This window comes from Neopsephotus bourkii, unplaced genomic scaffold, assembly GCF_033783945.1.
Source record: "Neopsephotus bourkii isolate Nb327-2 ecotype Australia unplaced genomic scaffold, CSIRO-AGI_Nbou_v1 NB_1740, whole genome shotgun sequence".
Classification (NCBI taxonomy): domain Eukaryota; kingdom Metazoa; phylum Chordata; class Aves; order Psittaciformes; family Psittacidae; genus Neopsephotus; species Neopsephotus bourkii.
This window is the reverse complement of record NW_026902214.1, coordinates 296249-320871: the sequence shown is the minus strand read 5'-3', so window position 1 is coordinate 320871 and position 24623 is coordinate 296249. Positions and strand designations below refer to the sequence as shown.

The 24623-nt window shown below is 37.0% G+C and overlaps 1 protein-coding gene across 1 annotated transcript in view; it reads left to right on the top strand.

Annotated features, from left to right (window-relative positions):
* The window catches only part of JMY (junction mediating and regulatory protein, p53 cofactor), a 67650-nt gene that overhangs the window by 34807 nt on the left and 8220 nt on the right, over positions 1 to 24623 (top strand). The window contains exons 3-8 of the mRNA XM_061376818.1: positions 2337 to 2487; positions 4608 to 4777; positions 9750 to 9915; positions 13941 to 14128; positions 22211 to 22297; positions 23943 to 24038. Coding sequence (XP_061232802.1) covers positions 2337 to 2487; positions 4608 to 4777; positions 9750 to 9915; positions 13941 to 14128; positions 22211 to 22297; positions 23943 to 24038 — 858 coding nt within the window. The remainder of the gene's footprint in view (positions 1 to 2336; positions 2488 to 4607; positions 4778 to 9749; positions 9916 to 13940; positions 14129 to 22210; positions 22298 to 23942; positions 24039 to 24623) is intronic.

The window sequence follows — 24623 nt, the reverse complement described above, 5'->3', positions numbered from 1 at the left end:
ATGGCTTCAGAACCAGAAAGATGCAAAGTCCAGACATGAACCTTAGCAGTCTTTGTACTTTGTAATAGAAGACACTCTAGAAGAATCATAATATGTTAATAGTCAGTAATTCTAAAGAGTTCAACTGTCTTGCCAGATAACAGGCTGTTTAGATATAGACTATAAAACTGCTGAGCATCAGGGCAGGTCAGCTCAAGCAGCATCTGTCCTGTGTATCTTTTGAAGGCTCCTTTCAGACTCCTGTTAAGCATGCCACTGTTGCTGCAGGCTTAAGGCATGATGTTGGTCTGTTCCTGTTCATGCAACTACTTGGGGAACTCCTTTCAGACAGTAGTCATTTGTGGGGTATGCTGCTTGGTGTCTTCTAAATGTGAATGTGTACATGAACAGATGTATAAAGGGAAAGTATGCATCAGTAACTCCACCAGGTTGAACTGGTTTATCCTCATAAACATTTACAACCCTGTTATGTTCTTTGTTTCCCCAGTTTCTAAAGCTTTGCAAGATCATGACCATCTACTTACGGCTGTGCATAGATGTGCATGCTTGTATGGGAATTGGTAAAGCAAAGGCTTCTTGGGGTTTTGGGGTTTTTGTGCCTTGTTGCATGCATACCCCGAGTATGAATGATGGCATGGATGACATACTTGAGATTGCAGTTCATGAAAAGGTGCTTCCCTTTTTTTGTTACTTGTAGATACTTGTTATAGGAACAAAGATACAATTGTATTATGCTGTCCTAAATCTCTAGCTTGCACCATGTGCCAATAATGTTTTGGCAGGCAAAACTTTATGAAGAAATTCATACTTCAAGGCTTCTTACTCTCTTAGAAATGATACGTACAAGAAGTTACTTCCATTACTCAGTGACCCTGTGTCAATTTCAGTATCAAATCACCTCATCATTACCAAGGAATAGAAAAAGGAAGAGTTTTAACCATATTGGTTTTTGTCCTTCTTCTCAAAGGAGCTTACTGTTTCAGAGTAGTATGTAAATGGAAAGCATTAACTTCACCAGTCATCATTCACTAGTATGTACGTAGTTTGACATTTATTTGGAAACTGTTGTCTGTTGACTCGTAAGTGTTCTATGTGGGAATCACAGAATCATAAAATTCTTTAGGTTGGAAAAGACCTTTCAGATCGTCATGGCACATATGTGATCTGTTGAACTATGTGTTACAGCCTATCTAGTAAAATTATTACTCGCTTAACTGTTTGTCCACATTTTTATTTTGCCTATTCCCTTTTAAAGGTTTTTGGAAATATGGAAGAAGTAGATCAAAATACCTTATTAAACTACTTCAGACATTTTTCAACAAATTAAGAATTACTTAGAAGGCATCTGTGTGTTTTTACTTGTAAAAATCACCTCTCTAAGATGTGGGATAAGTGGCTGTGCAGATATCCTGAACAGTCAGTTAAAAACCTACTGTTCATAGCATAACTATACAGTGGAATGGCTCTCTGAGACCAAATGGAAGATTTGTATAATCAAGCTTAGTATTTGAGGCAGTAGAACTTCATGTTAGCATATCTGGGGACATAAAAGATGATAAGCACTTTTGGGTTTGGGGAGTTTTGTATATACAAGTGAGGTGTCTTCTTGATTGGTGAAAAATACTGACAATTAAGTGGCTTTGGTGTTACAAAAGCAGGTTTAAATGTTTAGTTGCTTAGAAACATAGTCTGTTGTCTGTGGTGGAACTATACAATAGCTTCTAAAAACGGTAAAAAGATCTAGTTTGGGGAAAGTTATTTTTTTAGTATTTTTGAAAAGAAACCCTAAATCTTTTACTGGCTTCAGATAGTTTCCACTTCAAAATAAAATTGTTGTGATCTTGTCAATGAAAAGATACTTGGATTCCCAGGCACTAGAAAATAAGTTTTAAAAAGTCATCTATAACAAAGAAAAACTGCCAAATTGTTGATGATTTCTTACCATTACCCCAACACATCCCCTGTTTCCAGCTTCATTCTGACTGAAGAACATTCGTTTGCTTCAGATTGAAATACTGCAGGCTGGAAGAAAGCCTGGGTGTAATAAGATATTTAACAAAAAAGATACTGACAAATCAAATCAAATGATCAGAATCATTTAAGGTTTTGGTGCTTCCAGTAACACTAGCAGTGAAACTGTAGAATTGCTTTTTCAACAGAAAGTGACTTCAAAGGGGCTTTTTTTCTGTTGAATAGAAGTCAGTAGTTTTCTCTCTCTGCTGCGCACTCCCACCCCCCGGCCCTCTTTTTTTTTAATCTTAGTCACCCTGAAACTGGTCACTGTTGGCAAAATAACAATTAATTGTATGGCTAATTGTGGACTGATTTCTTTTCAGATCTCGATAGAGAATGACTACCTAGGACCTAGAAGAATTGAGAGTCTGCAGAAAGAAGATGCTGACTGGCAAAGAAAAGCTCACATGGCTGTGCTTTCTATTCAAGATCTTACAGTTAAATACTTTGAAATAACGGCTAAAACACAGAAAGGTAGTTACAGTCTACTGTCAGTCAAATGAAAGATCTTTAAAAATTTATTTCATATTTAGCATGTTCTGTATCGTACTGCAATTCTTTTTTTCATCAGTGCTCCATGAAGAAAATGCAGTTGTCATTACCATTTGTTTTTACTTCTATGTCTATTCAAATCTTTCACCAAATAAGCCTTTTCAAAACACCATCAAAGTGAGCAGAGTAGAAATCTTACATAAAAGTTTCATAATCACTTTCTCAATGTGATTGTATTAGCTGCACGGTACATTTGCAAAGAATTTAGGGAGCATAGAATCCTGATGAATTCTGTCCTTTATACTGGATATGGCAGACGACCACAGTAAGTGCTTATTACTTTTCAGTTCATTTCCTTTTTCTGTCTCCCCTTCCTTTCAGTACTTTTTTTTCCATAGCTCTAAATACTAAACAACAGCTCAGTCTAAGTCCTCAGTGAAAACTGCTCTGTTCTGAAGTCTTGGATATCACCTTGGGATTTTTATGCCTGAGGAATGCAGGAGTTTTACTGTGCAGTAAAACCAGGTCATATGACTTGTCACATACATCTGCACTCTGATCCTTGTACCATTTGTTTGTTTATTGGAACAAACACACCTGAGAATGTGGTTCCCTGTCAACCTCTTTTAGTAGTTTGGCTGCAGGTTACCAGTCCCACTGTCTTCCATGCCTGACTGTTGGTTCCTGTTTCTTTCTTTGCCTTGGTGGTAGTGATTGTGCAACCAGATGAGCTAGGTCCCTGGGAGAAAATCTTCTTTGATGGGTTTCCTGTCATCTCACTGCATGACTGCTAGATCTGCCTCAAGAGAAGCAGTCACTGCAAAATGATTCCTTTCAATGAAAACCCCAGTTAAGCATAACATGAAACTCTTATTTTGAAAAGTGACTAAACCAGTTCAGGCATGTTGGAATGAGTTTAATTAAGGCAAATTCTAAATGTATTTAAATCAGTTTGGTTCCTTTTTTATCTTGACAAAGGCAGCAAATAAAATACTCCACTGGTTGAAGAACATGTATTTACAGTTACTTTTTTTTTTTTCTGTTTTGTTCACATACTGTTTTTTGGAGGGAAAACTGCTGAGAAATGGAATGTCTGGAGACTGTTTATAACCCTAGAACTTTGGTATACAGGTTGCTTGCCTGCGAGTTTTTTTGGCCTCCTGGTGATCACAGAGTGGTCTTACATACCAAAATACTAACAAATGGCAGAGGAAAACCACAGGAAAATACAGAAGTACTTTTTATTACCTGTCAACAGCATTTAATGTCTTCTAGCACCTGAGGATGGAAAGCTACCCATTTGACTGTATGACTTGCATGGCTTTAGTTTTGCAAAGCTAAGTGTACAGTATCATGTGCTCTATATATTAAAAGCAGTGAAAATCTCATGTGTGTCAGCTTAGATGTCTGGGGCTCAAGAAAGAAAATCTGAATCAGGCAAAGGACTCTTGCTACTCTGAAGGCTTCCTGAGAAGATTATTCTTACATTAAGAACAGATTATAATTTGTTTAATTAATTTGAAGTAATTTTGTGAAGCAACCTTTGAGTTTAAAGATAGCTGTTATTTAATTTTAATTTAGTATTTTCACAGAGTTGCACTTGGTCAAGCTGCAATGTTTGTTTTAAACTGTAATTCTTTTCACTCTGCAGATCTGTTTAACCTTATAACTGCACTATAAAAGTTATTAAGGAAAACTGGAGACTTCAGTAGCTGATGATTGGCCCTTTTAGAGGCAGGGAAAAATTTGGGATACAGTTTAAGACCACATGGTAGCATTAATGAGATACTTTTATTATGTTAGGAATTCTGAACCAGTGGTTCAAGTTTTCAGCTACTGTGTCTTCAGAATGGTCCCTTTCGGATAACAAAAATCAGAGTTGTAATGACAAAAGGATCAACAAATAGCTAACTGCAGTTTATATGAATCCTAAGAGTACTTATATCCCAGATTTGAAAATTAGTAGTCTGTGGAATAACTACTCCCAGCTAAGATAACTTTGAATGCTTTTGTGTACAAATGTGTGCATTGCCGCTGCAGTAGGATCCCTGGTGATCTGAGGAGTAGACTGGTAAGCTGTCTGCCTTTTCTTCCCTCTGTAGCTGTGTACGATCGAATGCGAGCAGACCAGAAGAAGTTTGGTAAGGCAGCATGGGCAGCAGCAGTGGAACGTATGGAAAAACTTCAGTATGCAGTTTCTAAGGAGACTTTGCAGTTGATGCGTGCAAAAGAAATCTGTTTGGAGCAGAAGAAGCATGCACTGAAAGAGGAGGTAATTGTTTGTACTAATAAATAGAAAAATAAAACATGCAGAAAACCCCAAACTTTAAAGAATGTTGATGTACTTAAACAAAAAAACCCAAACAACCGCAACAAAACCCAGAGCTGAAAGTAATTTTTTTCCAGTTTTTAATAACAGAAGTCTGTATTTGAACCTCTATTACACTTTACCGTGTTAGGTGAAGTTGCAGTGTAGGTGTGGTGGGTTTTGTGCCACTTACATTTTCTGTTCGTCTTTTTCTGGTTGGTTAATCATCAAGACAGTTTTTACTGTCAATGTTTACAGATATCTGCTGAGATGAATAAAATGAAGAGAAGGGATAGGACAGAAATCTGCTGCTATGTAATCTCTGTGCATTAGCTCCTTGAGGCATAACCACCTTTTCAGAATAGTTGTAACATTCCAGATGGAAGTTGTCTGAACATTAGTAAATATATAGATGTTGTACTATATTCTCTTTGGCTCTGCTTACCCTAATTATTAAGGCAGTCTTCCTGTGGGGGTTGTGCTAGCTACAGGTTTTCTGAGGAAACAGTGCATGCATTAAGCTGTGTTTAAATGTCGTAGCAGAAAAAAAAACATATTTACTGGGTTTTATGAAACCTCCTAAAAAAGCTACAAATCCTCTTTTAAAATTTGCTTTCACACAGATATTTGGTGCTAAGAACTTTTTGTCATACTAATGTCAATTTACATTCTGTCCAGTCAGTGGTTTGTTTTTAGAGCACTTCTCAAATGTTTTAGCAAAATTTGACTAAACCAGTGGCTCTGTTGTGAGAAGGGTATCCAGAGAACTCAAGATTTTAGTGCTGTATAGACTGGTAGGTTTGTAAGCCTGATAGACTCTGTGCCTATTTAAGGAGATTCTGTAAAAGACAGCTTGATCTGTGAGGAAGAGAGAGTACCTGCAAAACCTGGACCATGGAATAAAAAAGTTTGCTCCATTTCAATGTTCTTCAGAATTAGAAGGCCAAGAGCTGAAAGCTAAGTTTTTCAGGCTGTTGCCATTTTTATCTTGATGAGAGAACTAGGAGTACTAATTGGAAACACCATATTGAAGATGTTCATATATTTATAGGAGCCACATGTCATCTTTTCTGTAGCACATCTTATTTTTCTCCCAGTGGAAACCTTCTGTGAATTCTACTGAATGAGATCTCAGGTTGGTAAATAAGTAAGTGTTTGTTTAGATGTGCAAAAGCATTAGGGGCTGCGTAGGAAAAAAGAGAGGTTTGTTGTAGTATACAATAACAGGTGAGAGGCTCTGAACTGATAGTCTGGGGCTATCAGTTAGATGGACAGAGGAATGAGGAACATCTGATGGGCATGCATGGGCATGGTGGTTTGGCGTGGCGTATTGTTTGGCAAGGTACAGAGAGCTGTGGACCAAAACATGCTGATTGGAAGATACGAGGACCTTTCCTAGCAAACCATTTAGCTACTGTTTTCTAGTCATAGAAGATAAAACCAGGATATTCCTTTAAAAAGACCAGAATGCTTGAGAAGCTAATCTGTCAGGATTTGAGTTGGGGATTAAGACAGAAAGAACAGCATTTCAGAAGAAAGACCAGGTTTGACTGTTTATGAGGACACTCTCGGTGTTCAGCATGTTGTCTATGAAGCTTTGAACATTTACTCTTGGAAAAGAAAAAGTTTATACAGTTTATATAAACCAGTGATAACACCCTTTTCAAGAGGAAAAGATCTTACTTTTAGTGTCTGAAATTTTCCTGATTGCCCAGGATGCTAATTGTGAGTATCTTAACTTCACTTTTTTAATATTTTGTCCTGTAGTATCATGGCCTGACTACAGTTGACTCCTCATACTTAATAGGTTGGAGGAATACTTTTGTTAAACAAGTTGCAGGGTATGAGTGAGAGCCTGCCTTTTATCAGTGGTGAGAGTGCTCCATGTTTCCCTTCAAATAATTTAGAAATTCTTTAAAATTATTTTCTGTTGGTTTGAGGATGAGTTTCTATATTCACACTGAAAGACTTGAGTTTTTCTTCTGAATTTTTACCCCCTTCTGAGATTTCTCTGTCTGCAATAGTGATGAATTAAAATGAATACTTGAACTGGAGAACAGTCAGGATTCACACAGGGTGGATTGAAACATGGCTTTGAATTCCATCTGACAGTAACAGATTACTTAAAAGGCTGGATAATAGAAAATGCAATAATAGTTATTCATATATATTGCTAGGAAAAAGTAGTACAAATTTTTACCGTGAAATACAGGTTAATTATGACAGCAGATGAGAATGACCATGTTCTTATAATCTGGCCATAGCAATGGGATTGAACCACCAACGCAGCAGAGTAGTACAGCAGCAGATGCTCTCCAATCTGTCAGTCAGGTATTTCCAGCAAAAGGATAAGTGTTAGTGTCACTGCACATGGAGTTGTGAGATTTCTTCTGCATCTTTCTTCCACACGTTTCTGGTCACCAAAGAAAGATTGGTTCTAACTGGAGCAGTTACAAACAGGACTACTACAGTGATGACAGGAATGGCAAATCTGTGTTCCCAGAGAAGTTGAAGTTGTTCTGACAAATAAAATGAAGGCTGAGATAATAGAAAATTGCTTTTCATAAAAATACTAAAGGGAATAAATACTAGTCAAAAGCAGTGCGTGGTGGTGTTCAGTACTGTCCCACGAACAAATAGTATTATCTGATTGTGAATACACTGGAAATCTGGAAGATGTTTCCTGGCAGTTAGGAGGGAGTATCTGGAACAGACTTCCAGTGAGAGTAAACGAACACAGATTTTTGTGGAAGCTTTTGGTTTGTTTTTGTTTTTACAAAGCAGAATAAGAACAACAACAATAACATGGAGATTATTTTAAGAACACACATTATGAAAGGAGTTCATTTTAGATTTGCCTGAAAGTATTCCGTGATGGTGGAAAGCTGGATTTGATGGCACTCACTTCCGTATTTCATGTTTGACTATATTTGTTAATTTTGTCATCTGTCCCTTTAGCATGTGTGCTCATAGTTCCTGTCAGAGGCTTTCTGTATTAAGATATTTTAGTAACCACATGTGGGTTTACAGATGATATTAGAAGTATTAAGAAATTTAAGTTCCTGCTTAAGTTCTTCACTTAAGGGCCAGGCAGATTTAATTATTTGCTTGAGTTAATGCAGGAAGTTGTGGCATAGCAGGAAATTGAACGCTGATCACCCCAGTTCTAGTTCTTTGTCCACCTAAAGATTGTTTACTCCCTGTAACATTCCCATGTTAAAGTTCTTTGTGTTTCTTTCACTAGCTGATCAGCCTGACACCTACCAAGGAGGCAGCAAATTACTAGTACAGATTAGATAGCAACTTGTAACGTTAAGAACTGAATCACTCTTAAATTTTTAACAAGAAATGCCTAAGTTTTCCTGAGAGTGATGATACTGTTTTGAATTACTGTATGTATATAATGTCTCCATAAAGTTTTAACATGAATTATTGAAATTAAAAGTTCTCATTTTTCTTTTTCATGAGGGGCTATTATGTAGCTAGGAATCTTTGTGAGATGTCTGACAATACAAATTCCCATTGCTGTTGCACCTGAAAGTTGAATATAGTGGTGATATACACCTAAAACAGACCAGGTAGCTGGCAGCATCTGGAATGTATGCTTGTAGATCTGGTTGTAAGACGAGTCCTTTATCAGGCAGACACCAGTGCAGTGGAATGAAATACTGAGCTGCTGTAACTTGATAAGCTGATACTTTTGAAGATGGCACGTTTGTATCTCTGTCTTTATACAAAATCTTTGGGCTTAAATTTGGAAACATTTTGGTTTTTTTAGGAAAAATAAAAAGTAAGTTTGAGTGAATTTCACAGTTCACTGTCAAAGCAAGTTGTGGTAGAAGTTTGAATGATGTTGCCTTAATTTAAACAAACAAACAAAACCAAAACAAAAAGAGAAAACCACAGGCAAAACAAACAAAGAAAAAAACCAAAATCCCCACAAACCTGCCACATTTTGTTGCTATAGTATATTTTTTTACAGTGAGAAAACTCTTTGGAAATGCCAAAACCCAAGATAACCCTGCCTTACCAATGAGCATTATCACTTCTATATGGAAAAACTGGCATGTTCAAGAGTCAGTCTTTTCTCTTGAAAGCTAGCCTCCAATTCATTCCAAATATGCCATCATTATATCATTTACTGCTCTGGTCACAATTAGTAACTTAATATGGATGCAGAGTAATAGAATGGCATAACAAGACATTTTGGTGTCACACTGGACTGAAACATACATTATTGATTGTAAGATTTATGGTACTAACTTAAGGACTTAACTGAGCCTTTCACATTAATAATTGATACACAAAAAAAATGCAATCAGTAAGTACACAATATAGTAGGAGAAATTTTTCAAATTGACATTACAAGAATTGATTCACCGGTCTTCCGTCTATTCATCTTACATGAAAAGAAGCGTAATATACAGAACTGTTCCCTTAGTGTTTAGTTGAGCTGTGAAATCCTCTTCCGAATGGGTAATGATGCAGGTTCTGAAAGCATACATGCTATGAAAAAAGGGATAGGACAAATTTATGAAGTAAAATCCAGTAAATCTATTCTGTATAAAGGGCAGCAGTGTGGCTTAAGCTGTGCTGCAGGCTGTGCTGAAGGCTGGTGAGGTTTCACCAAGAGGTATCACTGCACTGCCTACTATGTTTCATTTATGCTTCTAGCCATTCATGGTTAATCTTTGTCCAAAACTGGGCAGTAGGATGGATCTTTGGTTTAATTCAGTAGAGGTATCTTTCTGGTTTAGTATAGTTATATTTAAACATATAGAAAAAATGTCAGGTATTAAAGATGTCTGGAAGGGTGTGGCTGATCAAAACCTTATCCTCTTGATGTGTTCAATTTTAATATGTTACATTTAGTGTATGAGACTCATGGTTTTGTTGTTTATTTTTGTTTGTGTTTTCTTTCTTTCTTTTCATTTAGATGCAGAGCCTGAAAGGTGGTACAGAAGCCATAGCCCATTTGGACCAGTTAGAAGCTGACTATTATGATCTACAGCTTCAACTGTATGAAGTGCAGTTTGAGATCTTGAAATGTGAAGAGCTGCTGTTGACAGCACAACTTGAAAGCATCAGAAGACTGATGTCAGGTGCTGTTTTGTGCATTTTAATTAAGATACAATCTGCAAAAATATATTTCTGTTTGTAAAAGTCTAGTTAAGCCTGTGGGAATGAAATGAGAACAGACCATACGAAAAGCATTAACAGGACTTTTAACATAGGTACTGTTAAAATTTATACCCATTCATAAGGCAAACAGATACAGAAGTTTTAGTCTGGTTCTCATTGCCTGTGTTGGAAAAAAGCATTTAAGATATTATGTAAGTTTTGGAAAACTAAATTCAGAAAGGAGGAAATTTCTTAATTACTGGACTTGTCTCGCTAAAAGTTTGCATTGGTATTATTAATTTCTTTGAAGTGATTAATTTTAAAAGGTATTCCTGCAAATCGGAGTCTTTCAGCTAAACTTTGAAGCTTGTTGTATTGCCATCTCAGTAATTTAGAGCAGAGATGCATACCTTAAGTTTCCAAAACGTATTATGCCTTGTGTACTTACGAACTATAGAAATAGTACAGGTAAATTGTATAGCGTTTTTGAATGCAGTTCTGTCCTATGGACCTTTCTGTAGTTAATGTTTTTATTCACACATGCTGTTTTATTGCTTAGTGCATAGGGCTTGCATAGCAAATTCTGTTATGGATAGAAAAGTCCCTTGGAGATTTGAAGCTGAATTGCGTTGTTAATTGCCTCTGGAAAAAGAGGAAACGTAGGTATGATGGATTCTTCTCACAGTTACGTGAATCTCCTCCTTTTAGGCTTGTGATGGCAACAACTGTAACTGCATGTATGGAAGATAATGGCTGAAAACCTTTTAAATTACTTAAAGAAATGTGGCAGTTTTGACCAGATGCTTCTGTGGAGAGCTAGTTAGTGCTTCAGGCATAGTTTTTGTACTTGGGAAATCAGACGTTTAATTTTGATACTGAAGACACAGGATAGTTTGCTTACCTATGTACCCAGGAGGCTATGAAGGAATGTGTATCAAAATCCTTTCTCTTCGATGTAGTGATTGTAAAACCTAAGGGCTCTCAGAGATTAAGCCTGCTGTAAAACATCATAGGTTATGACTTGTCACTAATGTTTTCTCCAGAAATTTCAAAAACAAAATCCCCAACCCCAAACAAAAAACCCAGCCGCACAACCTGACCTAAAATAAAACAACCCCCTAGTGAGCTAAGCAACCAACCTTCTCCTTCCCCCATGGCAACAAAATAATTTTGTTCTGGCTTCGTTTGCTGTTATAAATTTGTAACGTGTTCTTTAAGAATAGATTCAGAATTGTGTTGTTTTGTTTTCCCTTATTAAGGAGAGTTATGTTAGGAGGAATTCCTGTTTTTTAACAACTATTAATTAATATACCGTAGAACAGACAAGGAAAAGCACAGTTCTTAAATGTGTGTAAATCTTGTTCAGAGGATGAAATTACATCTTTGGACTTTACTTTGGTAGAGGGGATAGAACAAAATAGGAGGAGTGTGACACTGAGGTGGCTACACCTCTTCAATTCTGCACCAAATCTGAATGAAAGCATTGTCATGGTTTAAGCCCAGTTGGTAACTCAGAACCATGCAGCACTTTGCTACCCCTACCCTTTTCCCCCACCTCTGGGTAGGGTGGGAAGGAGAATCGAAAGAATGTAAACCCCACGGGTTGAGATAAGAACAGTCCAATAACTAGAGTATAATAACTATTACTACTCATATGCTACTACTGTATATCTATTACTGCTAATAATAAGGGAAGTAAGAAGGGGAGAGAATATAAAACTTAAAGGGGAAAGGGGAAAAAAAAAAAAAACAACGATAAAGCACAATGATATATAATACAGTTGCTCACCACCTGCTGACTGATACCCAGCCCAGCCCAAGCAGCGATCTGCCCTTCCAGGTGACTCCCCCCAGTTTACATACTGGGCATGATGTGCTGTGGTACGGAATATCCCTTTGGCTAGTTTGGGTCAGGTGTCCTGTCTCTGCTCCCTTGTGGCTTCCCGTGCCCCTCCACACTGCCAGAGCATGAGACTGGAAAATCCTTGATTGGAGAAAGCATTACTTAGCAGCAGCTGAAACATCGGTGTGTTATCAGCATTGTTCTCAAACTAAAGCCGAAACACAGCACTGTGCCAGCTACTAAGGAGAAAAATAACTGTTACATCTGAACCCAGGGCAAGCATCTAAAACATATAGTCATCTCTTAATATGTGTTGCTTCTTGTGCTGTCAAAGAGAATATTCTGTTGCATCTTCTGTTGCCCTTCCTTTTTAAAGTGTACTTACAGTCAGTAAAGTAATAGCATTTTAAATGTACACATGTGTCTTGGTGATTTGTAGACACTGTTGCTGCCCTTTACTGTTGAACTGTATTGGCTCTGTAGAGATATTTGAGAGAGTTCTGGATTCTGTTTTGATTTGAGGGACATCAGCAGTAGTGCTAATGAAATCCTAACATAATTTTTTGAGAGCATGATTTAATTTGACTGCCAGCTGGTTGTAAGCTAGAAGAAAAACATTTTATTTTGCAAATTCAGCATGTCGGATCTGAAAAAGTATCAAATAATAATAGATTGACATATCATAAATAATAGTAGTGTTATTTTACTGTCATTAAGCAAACATTTGCACTGAAATTCAGGAAATGTGAATTAATTAGGTTAAAATTTTAGAGGGTCTTACCCTATCCATATGAACTATTTGTACATTCTTGTAAGATGGTTTTGTGGTAGATGCACTTGTAAACCCCTATCTTTAACATTTTGCGAAAGTGTTCTGAAACAAAATTTGCATATAATTACAATTGAGGCTGAGGTCTCAAGGTCGGTTCTAGTGACTTTTGTCAGTTCTTTGTATGGATGAAACTGCTTTGTTTTCATTTAGTTGTTTTTTTTTTAAACTGAGCACTGAAGAGTCCAGTAGATCAGGTCTTCTTAGTTTTTATTTTAAGTTTGATATAGTGCTGTGCTTTTTTTTCTGGCCTGCCATGTCTCCTGAGTTGAAATTAACTTTTAAATTTTAGTTACAGCAGAGACTGTACATGCAAATACCATGAATTGACAATAGCTTTTAAAATTGAAAGTGCAGTGAGGACAGCTCTTCCAAATAATCTACTAGCAGAAATAGAAGGAAACTACACTCTTGCTGAAAGCAGTTGTGAAGTTAAAACGAGTTTTGGGGGTGCTGTAGAGTATGTACTCTGTAGTCATGCCAGCTGTATCTGTCTCTGTCAGCCATAATGCATACTCTGCTTGGTATATTACAAAAATATCCAACTTGGTGCAGTGAATAGGGAACAAGAGGCCTTTGCTGCTTCTTTATTCCAACATTCTGCAAGGATTTGTAATTGTCACTCGTTCCTTCTTGGCAAGAGATGAGAAGGCAGCATTCAGAGATGAGCTCAGTGTTACTCTATATGCTTCACTCTGGAGGCTAAAAATCATGAGTGTTGATAAAACTATTGGTAATGACCTCCTTTTCAGGCTCGCAATGCTCTAAAGGATTGCCTTGATGTTACCTTCCTTCTGCTACCTCTGAGCAGATGCAGTAAATGGGAGGTCAGAATTCTAAGAGTGTTTTTGGTCTTTTGGTGTCTAACTCCCCTTTCACAAAATTAATATTTGACAGAGGTGGATAAACTCATGTTAAAGACTTCAGAAAGAGCCTATGTATCCTGAACTTCATAGTGAAAGCCAGAGGATATTACTACTCATCTTGGGTCCATTGGTAAGAGACCCAGAGACATATGTGGGCATTGTAATCAAGTTAGACTATGGACACAAGTGTACACTTACAGTTGTATTTGGGTTTTTTCGATGCCCTGAGCTTACCTGTATAGGAGGCTGTGCTTCATTGATATCGATTCCTGTTCTTCATATACAGTGCTTTGCTGTTTAGTGCTTTTCCTCTGACCTTTTGATTTTTGATAGTCCTCTGAAAGGACTATAGCATTCTTCTATATTAAGTCTTGCAGCTCAGTAGGAGGATTGTTGTTGAGCAAAACAAAATGTTAATCAAATACAGACTATTGATTTGACTTTTTCATTGCTGACATTTTTAAACAGAGAAGAGAGATGAAGTGGTATATTATGACACTTTCGAAAGTATGGAAGCCATGCTTGAAAAAGAGGATACGGCAACATCTATATACTTGCAAAAAGAAGAGCTGCAAAAATTACAACAAAAAGTCCGCCAGCTGGAAGCACGGCGTGGACGTATTTCAGCCAAGAAAGCCTACCTCAGAAACAAGAAGGTATTACTAAATTGCAAATTTCGAGCATAATTAGCGAATTTAATAAAACTTCAAAAGATTTCATTTCAGATACAACTTCCAAGTCTACTAGAATTTTCATGGATTATGTTTACAATTTGGGAGTCGTCGTTTTACACGGTAGCGTATATTACTAAACTGATATTTAAGATGCAGTTTACCTTTTAGTTTTAAAGGAGTCTTTAATTACGTTGGAGGCAACAAATAAACTTCTTTCTACTGACTAATGAGAATGCTTTAATGTGGAAAGTATATGCTAGAATGCATGTTTCTACAGAGAGTAAGTTTATATATATTTGCAGAAGAGAATTTTCAAGGGTGTTTTCTCACTAATGAGTTCTATTTCATTTTCTTGCCTCACCCTTTTAAACTTGTATCATGTGTCATTGATACTCTGTGTTCAGCAGATACATACGAAATACGGTATATAGTCTTAATTTTTAAAACAAGGTGTGCTGCTTGGGACCATTCAACTTTTTAATGCGTTACATGACTGGGATGTTGTGCAGAAAATTGCTTTAGTTTTAATATAGCTAATGTTTTGAAGTTGTGTATATGTGTATGTAAATATGTTCATTCCTTTTTTCCAGAATTATTCATTTATTATGCCCTAGCAGTATGTGGTTACATCAGTATCATAGATTCATAGGTTAGAGTTGGAAAGGACCTTAAGATCACCTAGATCCGACCTCCCTGCCATGGGCAGGGACACCTCACATGAGACCATATTGCCCAAGGCTCTGTCCAGCCTGCCATGGAACACTGCCACGGATGGATCATTTACCACTTCTTTGGGCAGCCCATTCCAATGCCTCACCACCCTCACAGTGAAGAACTTCTTCCTAATATCTGGCTCTTCCTCTGTTTTAACATTACCCCTTGTCCTATCACTGCAGTCCCTGATGAATAGTCTCTCCACCAACTTTGTAGGCCCCCTTCAGATACTGGGAGGCTGCTATGAAGTCTCCATGCAGCCTTTTCTTCTCCAAGCCAAACAGTCCAAATTTTCTGAGCCTGTCTTCTTATGGGAGGTGCTCCAGCCCCTTATCATCCTTGTGGCCTCCTCTGAACTTGCATTATTAATGGGTGAGATAGTTTAATGAGTAGAAAAGCTCAAAGTTTTGAGGGAGCATTGTAATACTTGCTATGAAATAGGTATAATATAGGTTATATTATATATGCTTATGAAATATGTATACTATAGGTTATACTATAATCTATATGCAAAGTCTCAGTTGAGACTATTGTAGCTCGGGGCCAGGGGTTGGTGTAGTTCTGTGTTCTCAGTTGTGTGCCCTGATGCAGGAGATGACCCCTTTACATAAATATTTCTAGTAGGTTGAGGGTAAAGCCTTCAGGTTTTGCCTCCCCTTCATAATTAGTATAATCTATTTCTGTACTTCAGTCTGAAGCATAACAGCAAACAAAACCGTAGTAGATACATTTTATATTTTGGATTCTTTTATATTTCTTCGATCACTGTCCTGTCTCTAATGAACACATTACAGAGAAGACTGCAAATAAATTATCATAAAATAAATGTCTCTTGTTTGCCAGTTATGGGAAGTAGCTTGCTCAGAGTCACTGAGTTTCTTTTATGTGAGTTTGTAAAAAGAAGTACCAAGAAGCTGGGCTTTTTTAGTGCTTTAAGGAATAGATCCTGTCACGCTATGCTAATTAACATAGGCTACGTTATAATAGTTATGCTCTTTTCTCCCGAATATGAAGAACACTGCTGACATTTTTCAGAGTAGACAGCCCTGTTTTCAGAGTAACAGCCTGGTTGCTGTTCCTTAATTCTGGGAGGTAACAAGAAGCAATCTGAAGTAGGAATAGATTTTTTAGCATGCCTTCTTATCTGTATAGTGAACTAGTCACCTTTGATTGGCTTATTTGTTTCAGGGTTATGCTATGATAAAATACCTTGTTTAAACTGAAGGAATTAGTTCTGTGCTGTAACATTACTTGGAGCCTGTGCAGTGAGACATGATGCAAAGTTGTGTGTGGCAGTATTGCTCATCTTGGTCTGTGTGTGGGAATAATATAGTCATGTCTGCTCAACATTGTGCTGCAAGAACATGGCTATACTGTTTTCACAACCTGAGGTAGTGTCTTCAAATGGAACTTTACTGCTGTAAATCACAGCATGGGCATCTGTCCTGGGTTTAGCAGCAGCAGTCATTTTTTCTCCTTCTTGGTAGCTGGTGCAGTGCTGTGTTTTGACTTTCGGGCTGGGAACAAAGCTGATAAAAATGATGTTTTGGTTTGGCCAAGGACTTTGTGAGTCTCATGCTCTGCCAGGGAGAAGGGGAGGCCGGGAGGAAGCAGAGACAGGACACCTGACCCAAACTGACCGAAGAGGTATTCCATACCACAGCACGTCATGCTGAGGGGGGAACTGGGAGGGACCCGGAAGGAGAGGGGGTCGGCCGGGTCGGACTGGTGGTTCGGCGCGTGGTATTGTACTCCTTTCCTTTGCTGTTTTCTCTTATTGTTGTCGTTGGTGGTAGCAGTGGTGATTCGTATTGTACACTAGTTGCTAGACTGTTCTTATCTCAGCCCGTGGGAGTTGCATTCCTTCGATTCTCCTCCCCACCCCTCTGGGAGCGGGGAAAGGGGGCGGCAGCCCCTGGGGAAGGGGGGGGGGCCGACTAACGCCTGGCACCACTCACTGGGAGTAAGTGAACAAGCTGTTTGGTTGGGTTAAACCACGACAGCATCACAGCATTCTCACTAGTTCCGGCTCTGCTGATTCCATTGCTCAGGATAGCATTATCTGCAATTGAGTGCTGCAGTGAGATACTTAGCTTTCAACTTCTAAAGAAATCACAGAATAGAATAATGTGTATTTAAACCTGCAGAGGGAAATAAAAGATTTTTATTTGAGAAAAAAGAATAGGCAAAATCTGGTGTTACACCGTTTTGTGGTACTTGTTGGGCAGAAAAGAACACAGCCACTTTGATAGATACTTGTTAGAGGTGTTTACTGTAGCTGCACTTACAATTGCCAAGAAATTCAGAGCTCTGCTAAGTTTACTAGTAATTACTTGAAAATCAACTCTTGTGGCTTTGATTCAGACATAAACAACCTTTTTTCTTGACTGATCATTCTAGTGATGTTGCAAAACATTGTTAATGAACACTATTTATAATGCCTGATGCTGGGAGTTGTACTTTACAAAACTGGGAGGAAAAAAGGGTTCTTGCTCTGAAGCACTTGCAGTTTGAGACAGAACAAAGATACATATAGGATGCGAAAGCATACTCTACATAGTGAAAATGAGTGTGGTGGTGACTAAATGCTAAGTGGAAAAAAAAAAATGTTCTGAGGGTGCATTTGGAAAGTACATATTATGGTAAAATTCTCAAAGTCTGTCTGTCTCAGTTAAGGAAATTCTGTTGTTGAATTGTGATGAGTCTACTGAATACTTTTCAGATTCTGTTCCCGATCGTGCTTGTTTCAGCAAAGTGTCTTAAAACAGGCCTGTACAAAGTGTTCTGTTTTGGACTGGATTGGTGAGGCTTTGGTGGAGTTTTTATGTTTTTTTTTTACCCTTCCCCAACACCCCTGTTGATTGGGTTTTTTGTTGTTGTTTTGTTTGTTGGTTTTTTTTTTTATGTTGTCAGTTTTGTATTTAAAAACGAAGAAAGCTGTGCACTAAGTAGTATATATCACGGTCCTATGATATACTTAGAAATTACAGTCCTTGCTTGTTACTAAGATTTTGGCAAATGAGGATTGCCTTAGGAGAATGCCTTCTTTCTAGCACAGATACCATCATTAAGAAAACAATAGGAAATGATTCTCTGTCATCAGTTTGTATTTTTTGGTTATTTTCTCATCTGAGTATTTGAAAACATTTTCAGTTGAGATAATACAGTGAAAGGGAATCAATTACTCTGTGTAGAATAAGGATAAGTGTAATACAAATATAAGCATCTGTGACTATAGTCTTTGTTAATCTTGTTTTTCAGAAATTCCTTCCCTGATTTTGCAGATGATGCTTTAATTTTTTAATGATGATGTCAAATAATTGTGTCAAACCTTTATTTAGAAATATTTGCTAAATGTTTGTTAGAAAGCTCATGCAGTCATGATTTTGAATAATTGATACAGGATTTTTTTAAATATATAGTTTTAGAGAGGTTGATGTTCTTTCACTGTACTACCATGAGTGTAAACTCTTGATGCTTATGATTTTTCATACAAAACTATTTGCCTTTTTTAGACTCATAGAATAGTTAGGGTTGGAAAGGACCTTAAGATCGTCAAGTGCCAACCCCCCTGCCATGGTCAGTCATTTCCTGACATTCTTTTGTATTGATGACAGTGAGTTAGTTATTACAAAATGGGGTTGAAATAGTGATCTCACTTATTTCTTGAAAGCTAGTTACAGTTTTTTTCATGCAGGATATTGCTTTCGTTATCCCAGTATACCCCCTGCTGGCTGTACAGTAGTATTAATTAGGTTATCATACGGAACAAGCAACTGGGTTTTTTTAGGGAGTTATATTTGTAGTAAAGAGTTAAGGAGTTAATGTAAAAAGGATAGTATAAAAGGTGTCTAGAAAAATATCTTTGAAAAGATAGAGTTATGAAGAAATTGAATTATTTCACATCCAGGAAAGATATTACTTATTGCGAGCAGACTGGCAGAAGCAACTGGTTAGTGAAGCTGGGATATGTTCATAATATGTGCTTTGATCTGGGAAGCTTCTTAATGTGCAGGTGTGTCCATTTTAATAGGACCCCTTCACTAATTTGCAAACGTGCAATTTAAAGCATAGCCCATGCCAAAATAGGTAGATACAGTGACAGCTGGCATAGGGTTACTTGGTATGCTTTCATACTACTGTTACTGCTACTACTTTAACAACAACTTAATGGCATAACTACACAGAAGGCCTATAGTATAGTAAAATTCTGCACATACTGAGCTTACTAAATGCCTAACTTGCATAATTTTCAGTATGAAAACAAAGCCTGGAACTAGTGAAATATAATACTAATGTAGATTTCTTTTATGTATATGACATGTTTCTAGTCTTTAAAAAGGTAGCTTATCCAGTGACGAGGGTTGAAATGGTTCCTTGGCTCTCCCTTTTTTGTTTTCAATAGATGTAAAATTTGATACTATGAAATTGGTTATAAGATTAAAAGAGAAATGAACATTATTCTTCTTGATGCAGTCTCACAGAGATACAGTTGGGCAGCATCTTTCTTGAAGTGTGGCTCTCACTGGACACAATGCTCCTGCTTGCCCAATGCTGAGAACGAAGGAAAAGCACTTCATCTATTCAGCAGGCTGTAGTCCTGCTCATTTAGTCTATTATGATGCTTTCTTTTTTTGCCAGAGTTAGTTGGTTTATGTTCAACTTGTCATCTGCCATAATTATACAGATAATTTTCTTTAATGCTGCTACCTGGATGGGTTTTTTCTTCATCCTTATTTGCAGTCACTTAATCTTGTCTACAAGTAGAACCTTGTATTTGTCCCTGTGAAATTGCCACCTTTTTTTTTTTTTTTTGACCATTTCTGTAATTAGTTAAGATGATTCAGATTTCTAATCCTGTGCTGTAATATGTTTTCAGCCGCTCCTAGTCTTACTATTTCAAGAGATTTAATTACATTAAAGCAGGTTGTTTATTAGTACGAAGTCAGCATCAAATACGTTTTGTTTTGGTTTGTCCTCTCTACATGCTTAAAACAGCTTTCATTATTGCTCTTCATCAGAGAGATTTAAATACTGATTCTAAAGAGAAAATGTTTTATAAAAGTCTGCCTCCCAGGTACTTATGAGTCAGAAGCTCCCAATCCAAACCTAACATATATTTTCTCATTATTTTATACCTTTTTTATAAGTCATAACATATATTCCTCACTATTTTAGCAGACAGTTGAACTTAGCACATAAATAGTGAATAAATTATAAAGGTAAATCAATGGTAGTATTATGAAAAGTCTTTCAGATTTTCTTACAATATTCTGAAGCTATTGCTTTGTCTTTGAAATGCGTTAACTTTTCCAGCTGTATTAAGTCGACACTTTTTGTCATTAAACCCCCACTGAATTCCACAAACAAATATAAAACACGGGAGTGTTTATCTAGAAATATACATCTCTGATCAAGCTGGGACAGTATTTCCACAGAAACTTACTCTCTTTTTTGTTACCTGTATTTGGTAGCAACATGAATAGTCTTAAAGTTCAGGAACTGTCATGGTTTAAGCCCAGACAGTAACTCAGAACCACAGCTATTTGCTCACCCCTTCCCTGTCCCTCCGGCTCCTGGCAGGATGGGGAAGAGAAACGAAAGAAGGTAAACCACACTGGTTGATGTAAGAACAGTCCGGTAACTAAAGTATAATATAAAACTATTACTACTAATAATAATGATAATAATGATAAGGGAAATAACAAGGGGAGAGATACAAAACTAAAAAGGGAAAGGGGGAAAAAAACAGTAAACACAAGTGATGCACAATACAATTGCTCACCTCCCACTGACCAATGCCCAGCCTGACCTGAGCAGCAACCTGGGCCTTCCGGGTAACTCTCTCGTTACGACGTTATGACATGCTGTGGTATGGAATACCCCTTGGCTAGTTTGGGTCAGTTGTCCTGTCTCTGCTCCCTCCCAGCTTCCCGTGCCCCTCTGCATTGACAGAGCATGAGACTGAAAAGTCCTTGATCGGAGAAAGCATTACTTGGCAGCAACTGAAACATCAGTGTGTTATCAGCATTGTTCTCAGACTAAAGTCGAATACACAGCATAGCACTAGCTACTAAGGAGAAAAATAACTGTTACAGCTGAACCCAGGACAGAAACATTCAAGACAGCACAATATTTCTGCTCCGTATAGGAATACTGACTACCCATCTGTGTGATCTCAGTATGTCTGTTGTCTGCTTGTAGGAGAATGTAGCTTTAAAGTGCACTTCCAAGCGTCGAACATGTGATTTTATTTTCCCCAACTCTCCCCTCCTTGGTTTTTGGGTTTGTGCCACTACTGTAATATCTTATTTCATGGCTGATAATTTGGTCAGCTGTCCCAAGCCATGCTTTCAATGGCAATGCTATTATCTGGTTTCACCCAGCAAGTCAAGCTGAGTGATGCCTGGGAAGTCCATCATTTTGGCGTTACAGTGGCAGTTGCATTCCAGACTGCTTCCACAACACTGTCTCCTCTTATACACCTGTGAGATCTGTTTCTAAATAGACAGTCTGACTTTGTTCTGCTTCTGTGTGCTGTTCATACTAGGCATAATCTCATTGCCCATACTGTCTGATTTATTGGGTCTCAGTATTCTTGAGTTTTCAAGTTCCTGGAGTCTTGTCACTACTCCAGATTCTTATTTACATTCCTCTTCTTTGTAACTGGCACATAATTCAGTTCTTTTTATTATCTACCTGAAGTTTGAGTGTCATCCTGTTTCTTGTCATCTGTTGTATAACATGGCCTGTTTTGTTCTGTTGTGATTTTTTTTAACCTGGTCATACTTGCAGGCAATGCAGTAATTAGCAATTTTTTTTTTTTTTTAATTGGATAGTACAGATCTGAACTTGGTGAGCCTGGTTTTGCAGGCATAAAATTTTAAGAACTTTATTAGTGTTTGTGCTTGTGGATTGTACATGCAAAAGATGAACCGACATTTGTAAATGAATCTGTCCCGTTGCATAAACAAATATGTAGTATGTTTGAGAGTTAGTTATCTTCCATTTATACAAATACATGGAGTTACACAGGGTTTTAGGAAGTATTTGACAAATCAGTGTTTGTTGCTACTTTTGTACTGGTATTGTAGAATAGAGTTTCAAGCAGCTGTTATTTTTGTATGGTTTTTTTGACAGTTAAAAGTAATAGGTTTGAGTTTGGCTAGCTCTTGTTTTAATATTTTTGTTTTATTGTAAGTTAAATTAGCTTGCTTAAATTAGCTCATTTGAGATATCACTAAGAATTAGAAAAATAAAAATTACAAAGCCTATTTGGTAGGTATATTATATGCGGTAAATCAATACTAGAAATTTGTATTTTATAGATAACCTTTTATGTCTCTACAGGAGATCTGTATCGCAAAGCATAATGAAAAGATCCAGCAACGTCACCAGAGTGAGGAAGAATACAAAATTCACCATACTGTTCAGCTAGTAAGTTTGAGTTTTCTGCTGTTGAGATTAGCATTTAGTTAGTAGCTTGTGTTCCTCCTCATACATTAATTAGGACAGTATTTACAGTGATAGCTGTTTTTAAAAGATAGGGTGTGTTCCCAACCTTTGCACCATGGATTTCTGTATCGTATTATGCTGGTAAACGGGAGTATAATAGCACTGTTAGGATGACATTGAACCCAAGCAATAAGAAAGGTTTTTAGTGGTAGGTTCACAGTATAAGTGATTATTGCTAGGATTAGGTTGCATTCTTATTTATAAACAAAACCAAACACAAACAAATCAACCCCCCTGAGTTTGAGACTGCTTCAGGAAAAGTTTGATCAGATTGCATATGGAACATCGAAATGTGTGGGTAGAACTATCCTCTCTTCTTGGTACAGTCTTTTCTTCATGCTTCTGTTTTAACTCCTCTGCCCCATTGCTGTTACTTTCTTTTCACCATATAATATACTTCTATTCCTCTTCACCTTTTCCTGTTTCCTGTCCTTACTCTTTTTAGATACGTTCTTTTCTTCCTATCCCTGATGTATCTGTATTTACTTCCTTCCGGTCACAGGGTTGGCTTTTTATGAAGGACACCAGTCCACTAGCTGACTTCTGAAAAAGGCAGGCAGGCAGATATGGCTTTTGTGTTGACTTAATGACAATAAAAGGCAAAAGTGATCAGGTTTTTTAATTATGATAAAGATTAGCTTTTAAAAGTAATATTAAATGCTGTGAGTAATTTAAGAATTAAAGCTGCTGTTTCTGCTTAAGGTTTATTCTGTATCACTTTTCCTGGTAACTTCTGAACTTAAATACAGTGACTTTTGCCATTTGACAACTAGCAGTCACTTTCAATAAATGTGACTGAAGAGTAGTATTATGTTTCAAAGATGTAGAAACTTTGCTGAAGTTGTGTGGAAATGCATGACTAGTTAAAGGAGGTAGATCCAAATGTGTGTTTTCACTGAGGTAGTATCCCTAAATAAGAAATAATCGCATTAGGAAAGAAAAATTGCAAGGAAGAGCTTCAACAGTTTATTGAAGTAAGATTACAGAAAAATGAAGCTGAATTAAATAATTAAATACAAATTTTTCATTTATTGTTGTAAATTCTAATGAAAATATTTACCTAATTTCCTCAGTATTCAAAACTGTGGCAGTGAGTTCTGTAATTTTTTGCACTGTGAAAATCTTAATATGGTATCTTAACACAAAAGGGCAACCTTGCACTTTGGGCTGTCATTTTGTTCTTGAAATGAGAGAAAATGGATATTTGTTTCTTGTCTGGCTAATTTATACCATTTTTAATCTAAGCAGTCTTTTTTCAGTATAATATTCTGTCACATCTCTAGTTATTTCTCATCTTTCAAGGTAACAAATCTTCAAATGTTCCAATTCCAGATGGAAATTTTTCTTTACAGAGCTTTTCAAGTTTTTGAAGTTATGAAACATGAAATGCATAATATTTTGTAAGGGGAAGATGCCAAGTTTTGAGGTTCAGAAAATGTTTATTTGAGAAGTAGATTGTTAGGTAGTTATTAATAATTAGTAGAAGAGTTATTTTAATTCATTTTTTTGGTGGTGCTGAATGTAGCATTGGATGTAATATTTACATGCTTTCCATGTATTTCCTTAGAAGCGAGATCAGTTACAAGATGAAGAGGAAAGAAAGAGCTCTTGGGTTAGTCAGGAACGACAGAAAACACTGGACAGACTTCGCACATTTAAACAGGTAATAGAAGAAGAATGTGCTTTTCCACTAGCTCCTTTTGCAGAAGAAATTTTTACTTATTCCACTCATTCCAGGACTAAACTATGTAATTAACTATTCTTTTTCATTGTGCAGTTAACTGTTTGACTCATATTTGCAAGAAAATACGGCATTGGTGGTAACGAGTGTCTTCGTCTTGCAACAAGACACTTTGGAAGCTTTCCTAAAAGAAATATAATCTAAATGTATTTCCCACTACCACTGATTGCTAGAATACTTGTCAGTGCTTGCCACTTCCTACTACAGTGGAAGTATCAGAAAATGAGAAGATAGAATGAAGGAGAATGAATAAGAAAAGGGATTAAAGTGCAATAAAATAGAGATTGTATTAATTGGTGAAGACTTTTTTTTTGTTTTGCTGAACACATTAAAAAGATACAGGTATGAGAAATTTGTTTAATTAGCAGTACTTTACTCAGCAGTACGGTTTTTGTATCTTTATTGTTTGCAAGGCTTTTGAATTGCATAGCTTCTGTCGATTAGAACAGCTGTTAATGAGTTGACTTAATGTATAAGCATATTTATATTGTTATGATCTCTATTGCT